At 26.6% G+C, this 14,808-nt stretch overlaps 1 protein-coding gene across 1 annotated transcript; it reads left to right on the forward strand.

Moving 5' to 3' along the window:
* Positions 1 to 1,614: 1,614 nt before the first annotated feature.
* Positions 1,615 to 14,808, forward strand: LOC142223803 (uncharacterized; the record flags this gene model as incomplete). The annotated part of the gene is given in 4 exon segments (XM_075293653.1): positions 1,615 to 1,790; positions 13,485 to 13,862; positions 14,523 to 14,669; positions 14,731 to 14,808. Coding segments are annotated over 4 exon segments (694 nt in total), but the record flags the coding sequence as incomplete, so codon positions are not given.

Genomic DNA, 14,808 nt, shown 5'->3' on the forward strand with positions numbered 1-14,808 from the left:
AAATAAAATTGTGACAAAATTTTCTACAGAAATAAAATGTTGACAAAACTGTCTATGGAAATAAAATTTTGACAAAAGTTTCTATAGAAATAAAATTGTGACAAAATTTTCTATAGATATAAAATTTTGAAAAAACTGTCTATGGAAATAATATTTTGAAAAAATTTTCTATAGAAATAAAATTTGGCAAAATTTTCTGTAGAAATAAAATTTTGACAAAATTATCTAAAGAAATAAAATTTTGACAAAATTATCTAAAGAAATAAAATTTTACCAAAATTATCTATAGAAAAAAAATTGGACAAAATTTTCTACAGAAATAAAATGTTGACAAAACTGTCTATGAAAATACAATTTTGACAAAATTTTCTATAGAAATAAAATTGTGACAAAATTTTCTATAGAAATAAAATTTTGACAAAATTTTCTACAGAAATAAAATGTTGACAAAACTGTCTATGAAAACACTATTTTGACAAAATTTTCTATAGAAATAAAATGTTGACAAAACTGTCTACGGAAATAAAATTTTGACAATATTTTCTTTAGAATAAATTTTAACAAATAAATAAATTTTGACAAAATTTTCTATAAAAATAAAATGTTGACAAAACTGTCTATGGAAATAAGATTTTGACAACATTTTCTATAGAAATAAAATTTTGACAAAATTTTCTATAGAAATAAAATTTGTCAAAAATTTCTGTAGAAATAAAATTTGGCCAAATTCTCTGCAGAAATAAAATTTTGACACAATTTCTATAGAAATAAAATTTAAAAAAAAAAATTATCTAAAGAAATAAAATTTTACCAAAATTATCTATAGAAAAAAATATGGACAAAATTTTCTATAGAAATAAAATTTGAACAAAATTTTCTATAGAAATAAAATTTTGACAAAATTGTATATAAAACTTAAATCTGTGTTATTTTTGCAAAAAAATAATAAATTTAAATATTTCTCTGTGAATTTAAACAAATTTAAATCATTTAGTTAGCCTAGAGAGAAAGAGAAATCATATATTTTTCGCTGAATTTTATCCTGACGTCGTCATGTTGCATTCTTTAGTACTAATTCCCTTATTTTAACCCTATTATCGCTTGTGCTTCCCTTTGCAGAACCATATTATTGTTCGTTGGACGGAACATAATCTCGAAGTCTGCGTTTGGTGAATCCTTTTACCACAAACTTATCCTCGACATTGAAGGTCTCCCCGGGTTTCCTGATTATATCGATTGATTCATTCGTTCAGGGGTATTTGGTAGAGCAACTTTTTATTCCTTATAGGAAAAAACAAAAACGTATGTACAATGAATGAAGCACATGTTTTAAAAGTACAAACTTTAGATTAGTCACATGTTTTATTCCCAGAGACGCGGCTGAAGGTGTTGATGATTACAGCTTCCTCCACTAAAAAATAAAACTTAGTCGTGAGATTAGATTTGTAAATTTACTTGATTTGTGTTAGATCTATGATGTTGTCGCTGTTAATCGACTTTGGACCCCCTTTGACTTTGGTAAATTATTATTACTATTGTTATTGGTGGTGTTCTATTAAAACTATTGGATATAGGTTTTCATTTAATTGGAATATATAAATAGACAATTGATCAGTAGCTGGTAGTTCAGATGAAATCGTGTCGCGTTTGAATACGGGTGACTCTCAATATAACGTTGTAATCAATTTCAACAAACAAAATGTCAAAATTACTCAGTGTATTACTATTAGTAACGGGTTGCAATATTTTGGGAGTTTTTGCAGCACCTCCAAAAGATGTCAGCGCTTTGCGTGAGTGAAAAAATGAAATTAAAAAAAAAAAACAGCAGAAATGTTTTCTACAAGTGTTCAGTTTTTTTTTTGAAATGTTAAAAATCTGTCAATAACTGAATCCTGTTCTGTATGAAAAACGATTTGTGTATAACAAACAAAAAAGAATTTTTATGATTCTATTGATTAGAAATTCAAGTTAATTTTAAAAATAAAAATTATTAGACGAGTGTAAAGTAAATATATGAAGTTTCAATGCAGTAATGAAAATATCATTAAAATCCAAATAATTGGTGATTTTACATGGCTACGGGCTAGATCTCGATTGTGTGGGCCAATACCAAATCGGGCGACATTGACATAAGGCGGAGCTTTATCTAAATCTTGACCGTTCTGTGGAGTTTATAGGATATGACTACAATATAAGGAAAATCAGCACTTAAACTGTGTGTAAAATGTTGATAATCTGGCCATATTTGCTTAATTCGGAAGGTCATATTTATGGAGGCTAATCTATATCTGAACCGATTTGGACCAAATGTGATATACATAAATACAATATTAAATCTATTTTCTGTATAAAATTAAACAATTGAAGTAAAGTCCAGTGGAAATGGATCTAAACTATGAAATTTTCTAACATATTTCCCCAAATCATATGTACACATACATATATGGGAGCTATATATAAATCTGAACCGATTTTCACCAAATTTGGCACGCATAGTAAGAATGATAATACTACTATCTCTGCAAAATTTGACTTAACTCGGAGTAATATTATGGTCTGTAATGCAAATTTGCAAACGAGCGGACTTAAAATGCGAGCTGTACTTTCCACATAAAAATACATGAACAGACAGACGGACAGACAGACAGATAGCAAGCAGACAGAAAAACGGACATCGCTAAATCGACTCAGAATGTAATTCTAAGACGTCCGGTATACTAAAAAATGGGTCTTAGACTGAAAATTCTTGGCGTTACATACTAATGCACAAAACCTTTAGCAAAACTCGATTTTTCATATTTGACCAATATTGGAAATGCCGGTTTTTTTTCAATTTTTTTTTTGTTTTTACTTGGTTTTAGAACAAAATCCATAGTCGAAGTTTGAAAAGATTAGAAAAAGTGGATAGAATAGAAAAGTGGAAATTTTAACAACTTTACACAGATATTTCGGAATTTATCAAATTTAGGAAAGTCGATTTGGCGATTTTTTGCCATTTGGCGAATTTTTGCGAATATTTAATAGTCGACTTTTGAAATTGTAACTTTAGAAAAATCGATATTTCTGTATTTTAAAATCGAAACTGTCGACTTTTGCTTGCCGCGGCGATTAGTCACTTTGACTCGATTTTCAAGAAAATCCAAAGCCATTAATCTTTCTTCGATTTTAATTTTTTTCCCAAAACAGTAATTAGTCGAATTTCTCCCTGGACCTAATGGAATTACTATCCCAGCAAAAAAAAAGCGTCGCCAAAAAAGTAATGAAAATGTTCTTTTTGGATCCGGAAGTGGTGCAAAATTGACGCAGAAGCGATGAATTTAAAATGGGCTTGTCATAGGACGGAAGTCCTCCATTTCAACAGCCGATGCACTGAATTTGCATCACTTCTTTAGGTGTGATCCGAATTCAATGTTTTGGATGTAAATTAAAAAATTCTGTGATATATTGTCAAATAAATAATTTTTATAATTTTTTATAATTTTTTATAATTTTTAATGGATTCTAACGCTTGTCGGAAACGTTAGACCTCAAATATTTTAAAAAATTCACAATTTTTTCAGTTTGCATTTAGCCTTTTTTTCGACAAAATTTTAATGATTTGTACCTTTTTATTTTATGAATTCTTAATCTGTTTTTAAGATCTTTAAAACAAAAAAAAACGTTAAAATTACCCATTAGTACGAAAAAACCAAGTTAGAAAAACTTGAATTAAAAGAACTTCCTGGGTAGTTAAAATAAAGAATATCATTGGGAGTTCATCTTCTGGAAGTGCTTTTAATGTTGTGCCTTTGGAAAAACTTCCAACTTTTTTGCTGGGATGTTGGGGATGTTGTTGAATCGACAACATTATAAGAGTCCAAATTTAAATTCAAATGTGAACAATGACTGACAAAATTCAAAAAATAATAAGAATATACGGCCGTAAGTTCGGTCAGGCCGAATCTTATGTACCATCCACCATGGTTTGCATAGAAACATCTACTAAAGACTGTCATCCACAATCGAATTACTTGGGTTGCCGTAACACTTGCCGATGGCAAGGTATCTTAAAATTTCTTAATATCGTCCTCTTAATTGTAAGCTAGTCCATACGGCGTATATATGTTATTAAAGAAAACAAAAGGCCGATTAAATATGCATATAATTAAATTTGACAAAATTTTCTATAGAAATAAAATTTTGACAACATTTTTTATAGAAATAAAATTTAGACAAAATTTTGTATAGAAATAAAATTTAGACAACATTTTCTTTAGAAATACAATTTTGACAAAATTTTTTATAGAAATACAATTTTGGTAGATTATTTTTGGCGATATGGACCAATTTTTGTGGGATTGGCGATCTGCTAACTATAGACCAATATGTTAGAGACCATATACTAATACCACGTACAAAACTTCAACCGGATCGGATGAATTTTGCTTCTCCAAGAGGCATGGTTGGTAGCGACCATATACTAGCACCACGTAGCAAATTTCAACCGGATCGGATGAAATTTGCTCTTCCAAGAGCCTCCGGAGTTTAAATCTGGGGATCGGTTTATATGGGGCCTATATATGTAATTATGGACCGATGTGGACCAATTTTTGCATGGTTGTTAGAAACCATATTCCGACACCAAGTACCAAATTTCAACCGGATCGGATGAAATTTGCTCTTCTAAGAGGCTCTGGAGGTCAAATCTAGGAATCTATATATATGTGGGGGCTATATAAATTATGGACCGATATGGACCAATTTTTGCATGGTTGTTAGAGACTATATACTAGCACCACGTACCAAATTTCAACCGGATTGGATGAAATTTGCTCTTCCAAGAGGTTTCGGAGCTTAAATCTGGGGATCGGTTTATATGGGGGCTATATATAATTATGGACCGATGTGGACCAATTTTTGCATGGAGACCATATTCCAACACCACGTATCAAATTTCAACCGTATCGGATGAAGTTTGCTTCTCCAAAAGGCTCCCGAGGTCAAATCTAGGGATCGATATATATATGGGGGCTATATATAATTATGGATCGATATGGATCAATTTTTGCATGGTTGTTAGAGACCATATACTAGCACCACGTACTAAATTTCAACCGGATCCGATGAAATTTTCTCTTGCAAGAGGCTCCGGAGTTCAAATCTGGGGATCGATATACTCGTATATGGGGGCTATAATATATATAGCCCTCATATAAACCGATCCCCAGATTTAGCTTGCGGAGCCTCAAAGAAAAGCAAATTTCATCCGATCCGGTGCTTTTTGGAGGAGCAAAATTGACCCGATCTGGTTCAAACTTAGTACGTGGTGTTAGTATATGGTCTCTAACAACCATGCCAAAATTGGTCCATATCGGTCCATAATTATATATAGCTCTTATATAAACTGATCCCCAGATTTGACCTCCGGAGCCTCTTGGAGGATCAAAATTGATCCTATATGGTTGAAACTTAGTACGTGGTGTTAGTATATGGTTACTAACAACCATGCAAAAATTGGTCTATATCGGTTCATAATTATATATAGCCCCCATATAAACCGATCCCTAAATTTGACCTCCGGAGCCTCTTGAAGGAGAAAAATTTATACGATCCGGTTGAAATTTGGTACATTTCGCTAGTGTATGGCCGATAACAACCATATTATTTCTGTAGAAAATTTTGTCAAAATGTTATTTCTATAGAAAATTTATGAAGCATTTCATAGTTGGAGAGGAATATTTTGCAAAATCTTCCAAAACATCAAGAATTCTACCAATCTACCATACAGTAAAAAATCTGCAATTTTTGGTAAACTCGTGTTCATAATTGTATATAGCCCCCATATAAAGCGACCCGCATATTTCAATTCTGGCTCTATAATTACAGCACAAAAGTTCATATCGGTTCGTAATTATTTCTTCCCTATATATACCGGTCAAGAACTGAATATATACGTATTTAATCGACCTTTCCTTTGTCTACTATATATCCCGCATGGACTAACTTACAAATTTAGAATATAATGTTAAAAAGTTTTAAGATGCCTAATCATCGGCTGCAGCCCAAGTAATTTAATTGTGGAAGACCGTCTTTAGTAGAAGTTTGTACGCAATCCATGGTGGATGATATATAAGATTCGACCTGGCCGAACTTACGGCTGTATATACTTGTTTTCCTATAGAAATGTTTATCAAATTTTTTCCTATAGAAATTTTTGTCAAAATTTTATCCTATAGAAATTTTTTTCAAAATTTTTCCCTAATTGTTGTCAAAATTTTATTCCTAGAAAAAAATTTGACAAAAAATTTTATCCTAGAGAAAATTTTGTCAAAAATTTATTCCTACAGAAAATTTTGTCAAAATGTTATTTCTAGAGAAAATTTTGTCAAAATGTTATTCATAGAAAAAAAATTGGCAAAAAGTTATTCCTAGAGAAAATTTTGTCAAAATTTTATTCCTAGAGAAAATTTTGTCAAAATTTTATTCCTAGAGAAAATTTTGTCAAAATTTTATTCCTAGAGAAAATTTTGTCAAAATTTTATTTCTAAAGAGAATTTTGTCGACATTTTATTTCGATAGAAAATATTGTAAAAATTTTATTTCCATAGAAAACTTTGTCAAAATTTTATCCTATAGAAAATTTTGTCAATTTTTTTCTATAGAAGATTTAGTCAAAAATTTTTTCCTATAGAAAATTTTGTCAAAATGTTATTGCCAGAGAAAATTTTGTCAAAATTTTATACTGTAGAACATTTTGACATTTTGTCGAAATTTTATTCCTAGAAAAAATTTTGTCAAAATTTTATTTCTGGAGAAAATTTTGCCAAAATTTTATTTCTGGAGTAAATTTTGTCAACATTTTATTTCTAGAGAAAATTTTGTTAAAATTTTATCCTTTTATCAAAATTGCATTACTAGAAAAAATTTTATTTCGATAGAAAATTTTGTAAAAATGTTATTTCCATAGAAAAATTTGTAAAAATTTTATTTCGATAGAAAAATTTGTCAAAATTGTATCCTATAGAAAATTTTGTAATATTTTTTCTATAGAAGATTTAGTCAAAATTCTTTTCCTATAGAAAATTTTGTCAAAATGTTATTCCCAGAAAAAATGTTATCAAAATTTTATACTATAGAACATTTTGTCAAAATTTTATTCCTAGAAAAATTTTTGTCAAAATTTTATTCCCAGAGAAAATTTTGTCAAAATTTTATACTATAGAACATTTTGTCAAAATTTTATTCCTAGAAAAAATTTTGTCAAAATTTTATTTCTGGAGAAAATTTTGCCAAAATTTTATTTCTGGAGAAAATTTTGTTAAAATTTTATTTCTAAAGAAAATTTCGATAAAATTTTATCCTATAGATAATTTTGTCAAAATTTTATCCTTTTATCAAAATTGCATTACTAGAAAAAATTTTGTCAAAATTTTATTTCGATAGAAAATGTTGTAAAAATTTTATTTCCATAGAAAATTTTGTAAAAAATTTATATAGAAAAATTTTGTTAAAATTTTCCAAAATTAACAAAAAGTTTTCTTCCTGGGTGGTTCACTGTTTTTTCAGTGTGGTAAAATCATAAACCATATGAAAATCTTCTAAAATAAAACTAGATAGAAATGTTGACATATCAAAGTTCACGGTATGTAATGTAATTTCCATTAACATCTTTGAATAACTAAATAATCTAAAATATGCTTCCCATAGGTTCGTGTCTTAAATCTTTTGTTTAGTTCTGTCCTAAAAACCTCAAGATTATATAAGACAAATGCGTGTCTAGCCATTAATATGTGTACAATGTACATTTCCATCATTCCACATCTAACAAAGAGGGTTGTAGCTTAGAAAATCGTTAATAATAGCTTAGTTTCCGTTCATAATTTATTTTCGAGTTTAGTGTGAAATATATAATTCATCATTTCTACTTACTATAAAGTAAATTGTAACGCATTGTATAAAATAACTTAGTACATTCCTAAGATAAACATTAGTCCTTCCAAAGTAAGTACTTTATATTACGAAGTAATGCAAATTCTTTGAAATTGCATTCTATAATAAAGTCATCCCTTATAAACTGGGTGAAATTATAGAAAATATAAATGCTTGTTATATTATTAGTATTTTATCTTGATTTGCATGTAATATATAAAAGAAAATTATTTAATTTGCTCATCGTATTAATCCTATTAAGAAATACAAATCGTAATATAATCAATAATTGCGAATTCATTGTTGTGTGTAACTTTAATGAGTTCGTGTCTTAAGTCTTTTGTTTTGCATGCAATATAGCCTTCGTGATTAAATAAAATAATACAGTGCATTTTCTTAATACGAATATTAATTGTTTTTGTTTTTTACAGCGTATATATAGAAGAGAAAATATTATAGAAATTGCTTATTTGTATCAATGAAATTACTAGTGAATGACTGGCTATTTAGTTATTATTTATATTTTGATTGTTAGAGAATGTCTGTCTTTAAATGAAATGAATTAAGTACAAATTTATGGAAAATATCCAGTTAAATTTATTACAAAATTATAAAACTAAAGACTTTTAGTTGTTCAACACACAAATATAGGCAATCTTAAAAACTGAGGCATTAAGATCGCCATGATTTAAAATATCTATCAGATATGGTCGAAATGAATAGAAGAAAATATGACAAAAATATTTCCAATTAAAAATTGAATGAAACTGAAAATAAAAAAATAACTGGAACAATCAACATTTTAAACAAATTAAGACGCCAAAAAAGTCAATATCTTCAAATTTTGAAATAGCGTATTAATAAATTTTGCCACATTTGAGAAAAACTGAAAGGTCCATAAATGTATCGATATATAAAAGGCAATCCTCGTGCCTTTTATTTTTCGGAATTAGCCAACCCTATTGTTGTAAATTGCCAGCTGACAGCTCTATAGTAAAGTTTTTGACATTTTTGAGGTTATACTTACTCAGAACATATTGAAATACGAACAGTGTAGCCATTTTAGCATTTTTGTAGCTAGATTTAGCATTTGTTTTTTGTATTTAGCCGCAAAATTTTCGTTTAGCATTTTTTTTTGAATTTTCCAATTAGCATGTTTAGCATTAAACGACCAAAAAATTTTCAAATACGTTAGTACTTGTGAGAGTTCTAAGTTTCTTCATTTTATACATTCAGAAAGAAGCGGCTTGAAACCACGGTTGCCACAGATTTTTTGGAAGATTTTTTTACTGTTTGGTAGATTGGTAGAATCTTTAAAGTTTTGGCGGATTTTAAATTTTTATAGAAATGCAATGTGGCAAAATCTTCTATAGAGATTAAAGTTTGACAAAATTTTCTCTACAAATGAAATTTTGACAAAATTTTCTCTGCAAATGAAATTTTGACAAAATTTTCTCTACAAACGAAATTTTGACAAAATTTTCAACAGATATAAAATTTTGACAAAATTTTCAACAGATATAAAATTTTAACAAAATTTTCTATAGAAATAAAATTTTGACAAAATTTTCAATAGATATAAAATTTTAACAACATTTTCTATAGAAATAAAATTTTAACAAAATTTTCTATAGAAATAAAATTTTGACAAAATTTTCTATAAAAATAAAATTTTGACAAAATTTTCTATAGAAATAAAGTTTTAACAAAATTTTCTATAGAAATAAAATTTTGAAAAAAATTTCTATAGGAATAAACTGTTGACAAAATTTTCTATAAAAATTAAATTTTGACAAAATTTTCTATAAAAATTAAATTTTGACAAAATTTTCTACAAAAATAAAATTTTGACAAAATTTTCTACAAAAATTAAATTTTGACAAACTTTTCTATAAAAATAAAATTTTGACAAAATTTTCTATAAAAATGAAGTTTTGACAAAATTTTCTATAAAACTAAAATTTTTAACAAAATTTTCTATAGTAATAAAATTTTGATAAAATTTTCTATAAAAGTAAAATTTTTTCAAAATTTTCTATAAAAGTAAAATTTTTTCAAAATTTTTTACAGAAATAAAATTTTGCCAAAATTTTCTATAGAAATAAAATTTTGACAAAATTTTCTATAGAAATAAAATTTTGATAAAAATTTTGTATATAAGTAAAATTTTTACAAATTTTTCTAAAGAAATAAAATTTGTATTGGTAAACATTTCCAAACAAATCTCCCGGAGGAAATGTTAGCGTGTAGGATAGAAAAGGAAACGGTGCGTTGGAGTGTGGTATAATATAGTCGGCTACGCTCGGTTATATAATTTCTGTATTCAATAAATATTTTTTGTCCTTTGCCATGGCTCAACATGCACATGGTTGCATTATTATATGACATTCTTTAATTCTAATGAAATATATTTCTAAGGCAACATTCAACACATAATTTGAATAAACATTTGCTTTACAGTTATCATTTTATTAATACAACACTTTTCAAATTTAGCATTATTTTTGGCATTTTAATATTCTTTTTTGGCATTTTAATATTTTACCGCCTATCGCTTTGGTTATATTTACACACTTATAGTGAGACCAGCATCACGGTTGGCACATTTGGTAGAATTCTACCGAAAATGTTAGATTTTTTACTATTTGGTAGATTGGTAGAATTCTTTATGTGTTGGTATAGTTTGCAAAATATTTATCTTCGCCTTAGAGGTCCTCATAAATTTTCTATAGAAATAAAACTTTGCCAACATATTTTCTGGGAATAAGAAAAAATTTGCTATAGCAATAACTTAGAGTTAAAAGTATATTGTTGTTTATTGAAATAAAATTCTTGATATTTTGGTAGATTTTGCAAATTCCTCCCCACGTAAGATGCATTTCAATAATTTTCTATAGAAATAAAATCATTTAATAATTTGTATTGAAGTATTATTTTTGTTCATAATAACCACAAAAAAATTCAAAAATAAAAATAGGATTTTTATATTTGGTACAATTTTCTTCAAATTTTGGTAGGATATTTTTGACTCGAGTATTTTGTATGAACATGTATTTTGTATGAACATTTGACTGACAAAAAACTTCTCATTCGCGTTGGATCCCACACAATCTATCAATTGCTCAAATAAATAAAATATTTGACCAAAATAGGTCTCAAACTTTTTTCCAGCACCATTTACGAAATATCTGCATACGATTTGTGAAAAATCCTCCTCTCATGACTTTATATACCCAATATGAACTAAATATATTTAATAGTTTAAATATGGCAAGGAATTCTTTTTTTGATTTCTGTCGAATATTTGCCTAGTGTAAGGCTCATGTCGATTGTTTGAAAGAAATGCTATAACAATACGATCGCGGTGCTTCGAAACACGTCTATGATATCGTGGTGATGAATCGTGGATTTACGCGTATAAGTTCGAAAGCAAACTGCAGTCGATGCTATGGGTGTTTCGAGATGGGCCAAATCCAATTAAAAGTTTGATGCGTTTGAAGCACTCTCAAGCAAATAATCGCCAGTTTTTTCAGAAAAAGTAGACATGTCGGAATCATACCACTACAACAATGTAGAATAGTCAGTTCTGGGTGGTACAAAATCGTTTGTCAGTTATATTCCAAGAAATCACCGCTAGTTGGGAGATTTCTACCGAAAATAAAAGATATTTTATTTAATAGACATTTTGTTTACTTTTGATAATATTTTTTATAGAAGTAAAATTTTGACAAAATTTTCAGTAAAAATAACATTTTGACAAAATTTTCCATAGAAATAAAATTTTGACAAAATTTTCTATAGAAATTAAATTTTGACAAAATTTTCCATAGAAATAAAATCTTGACAAAATTTTCTCTAGGAATAGAATTTTGACAAATTTTTCTATAGAAATAAAATTTTGAAAAATTTTCTCTAGGAATAAAATTTTGGCAAAATTTTCTATAGAAAATAAATTTTGACAAATTTTCTATAGAAATTAACTTTTTACAACATTTTCTATAGAAATTAAATTTTGACAAAATTTTCTATAGAAATAAAATTTTGACAAAATTTTCTATAGAAATAAAATTTTGACAAAATTTTCTATAGAAATAAAATTTTGACAAAATTTTCTATAGAAATAAAATTTTGACAAAATTTTCTATAGAAATAAAATCTTGACAAAATTTTCTATAGGAATAAAATCTTGTACAACATTTTCTATAAGAATGAAATTTTGACAAAATTTTCTATAGAAATAAAATTTTAACCAAATTTTCTATAGAAATAAAATCTTGACAAAATTTTCTATAGGGAAAAAAACCTTGGACAAAATTTTCTATAAGAATGAAATTTTTACAAATTTTTCTATAGTAATAAAATTTTGACAAAATTTTCTATAGAAATAAAATCTTGACAAAATTTTCTATAGGAATAAAACCTTGGACAAAATTTTCTATAAGAATGAAGTTTTGACAAAATTTTCAATAAGAATGAAATTTTGACAACATTTTCTATAGAAATAAAAGTTTGACTAAATTTTCTATAGGAATAAAATTTTGACTAAATTTGCTATAGAAATAAAATTTTGACAAAATTTTCTATAAAAATAAAATCTTGACAAAATTTTCTTTAAAACTACAATTTTGATAAAATTTTCGATAGTAATAAAATTTTGACAAAATTTTCTATAGAAATAAAATTTGGACAAATATTTCTATAGAAATAAAATTTTGACAAAATTTTCTATAGAAATAAAATCTTGACAAAAGTAATCAAATTTTCGATAGTAATAAAATTTTGACAAATTTTTCTATAGTAATAAAATTTTGACAAAATTTTCTGTGGAAATAAAATTTTGACAAAATTTTCTATAGGAATAAAATCTTGACCAAATTTTCTATACAAATACAATTTTGACTAAATTTTCTATAGGAATAAAATATTGACAAAATTTTCTATAGAAATAAAATTTTAAAAAATTTTTCTATATAAATAAAATGTTGACAAAATTTTCTGTAGGAATATAATTTTGATAAAATTTTCTATAGAAATAAAATTTTGACAAAATTTTCTATAGAAATAAAATTTTAACAAAATTTTCTATGTAAATAAAAGGTTAAGCCGATAGCCTTTGTAGCTAGTGCTTTAATGTTTATTATAGTTTTTAAAATTGTAATATATAGATAAATAAAAAAATAAAATAAATAATAAAAAGTTGACAAAATTTTCTATAGAAATACAATTTTGATAAAATTTTCTATATAAATAAAATTTTGAGAAAATTTTCTGTTGAACTAAAATTTTGACAAAATAAATGTTTGACAAAATCTTCTCTAGGAACAAAATTTTTACAAAATGCCATGGATGTGTAAATCTATTTGTTGCTATTAAATTTGACATCGGAATATATTCAGATATAGTCCTGATGTGATAAATCCGCACAATTTCCATAAATCGAGCCATACGACCATTAGTCAATGATGTTTACAACTATGTTTTAAAAATTTATACGTGATGACAAAATAATTTTTTTTATTAATCATCATCTTGAGTTTAGAAAATATAATTTTAATTTCTTCATATTTTTCTTTCAGCATCTGGAATCAGTGGCTGTAAAATGGATGCAACTATCAACGATTGTATTCGCAAAGGTTTAGTAGAAACTGTAAAACGCAGCAAAGTTGGAATTCCAGAACTAAATATCCCTCCCATTGATCCATTTGTACGGGAAAAATTGAGTTTGCAATTCGAAAATAATATTATTAAAGGCAAAGTATCGGTACGAAATTTCCGAGTTAAAGGACTTTCTGATGTTGTTGTGGGCGATGTTGATTTCCAACGTCAGGGTAAAGCGACAAAACTCAAAACACATAATCATATACCCAAACTAGAAGTTGATGGTCAATATAAGGCTGATGTATATTTAAATAATAATAAAATGAGCTCCAAGGGGGATTTCAATGCAATAATAAGTAAGTAGGTATACATAAAAGAAATAGATCTCTTCGGAATATTTTAATTAAGTTTTTATTTGATTAAATTTAATGTTTAACTGAGTTTGATCGCAAAACAAAATTATTTTTTATTACATATATTTTTCACGTGCAACTGATCGGCATTATATTTTCTCCAAATTCACATACATTTTTTAAGGAATTTGAGTTCATATATAAATTAAGGAAATTTTCTCCTTTTGAAAGATGAATTAAAATTAAAAAAAAAAGTGAAATATGAATTAAGAATAAAAAGAAATTATTAAAAGCCTAAAATTAAAAATTTAAATTTTAAATGAGAAAAAAATAAATAAATAAATTGTTATTATAAATTGAATCGAGTTTAAAATTAAAAAATTTTTTTTTTGAGTCAAGAAAAACTCGATTAAGCCATATGAGAAATTAATTTCTTTTACAAATTAAAGAAATTTTGTTTTCATAAAGATATATACAAATTTAAACAATATTATTACGGAATACAAACAAATTAAAAAAGAAAAAAAAAACATTTAAAAATTTAAATTTAAATTTTAAATGAAAAAAATTAAATTGTAATCATAAATTTTGTTCTGTATACTGAGCTACACATTTTTGAATGTTAGTATTAAATAAACATTTTTCTTATGTGAATTTTTACAGCTGATATTGATGCTTTAATTGTGAGTGAAGGTGAGCTTTATGAAAAAGATGGCCACAATTATGTTCGCATCACCAAATTTTCTATTGATCCTACGATTGGAAATATGAAGCTCTCTGCTACCGGTTTAGTACCTGATAAGAATTTAAGTAAGTTCTCCAAAAGTACAATTAAATAAGTACACAAGTAACAATAACATTTTCTTTCCAGATGATGCATTTGTCGATTTGGCCAATCAAAATTGGCGCCAATCCTATAAGGATGTTGTCCAACAAACCCAATCTACCT

The sequence above is a fragment of the Haematobia irritans genome, chromosome 2, assembly GCF_050003625.1.
Source record: "Haematobia irritans isolate KBUSLIRL chromosome 2, ASM5000362v1, whole genome shotgun sequence".
NCBI lineage: Eukaryota > Metazoa > Arthropoda > Insecta > Diptera > Muscidae > Haematobia > Haematobia irritans.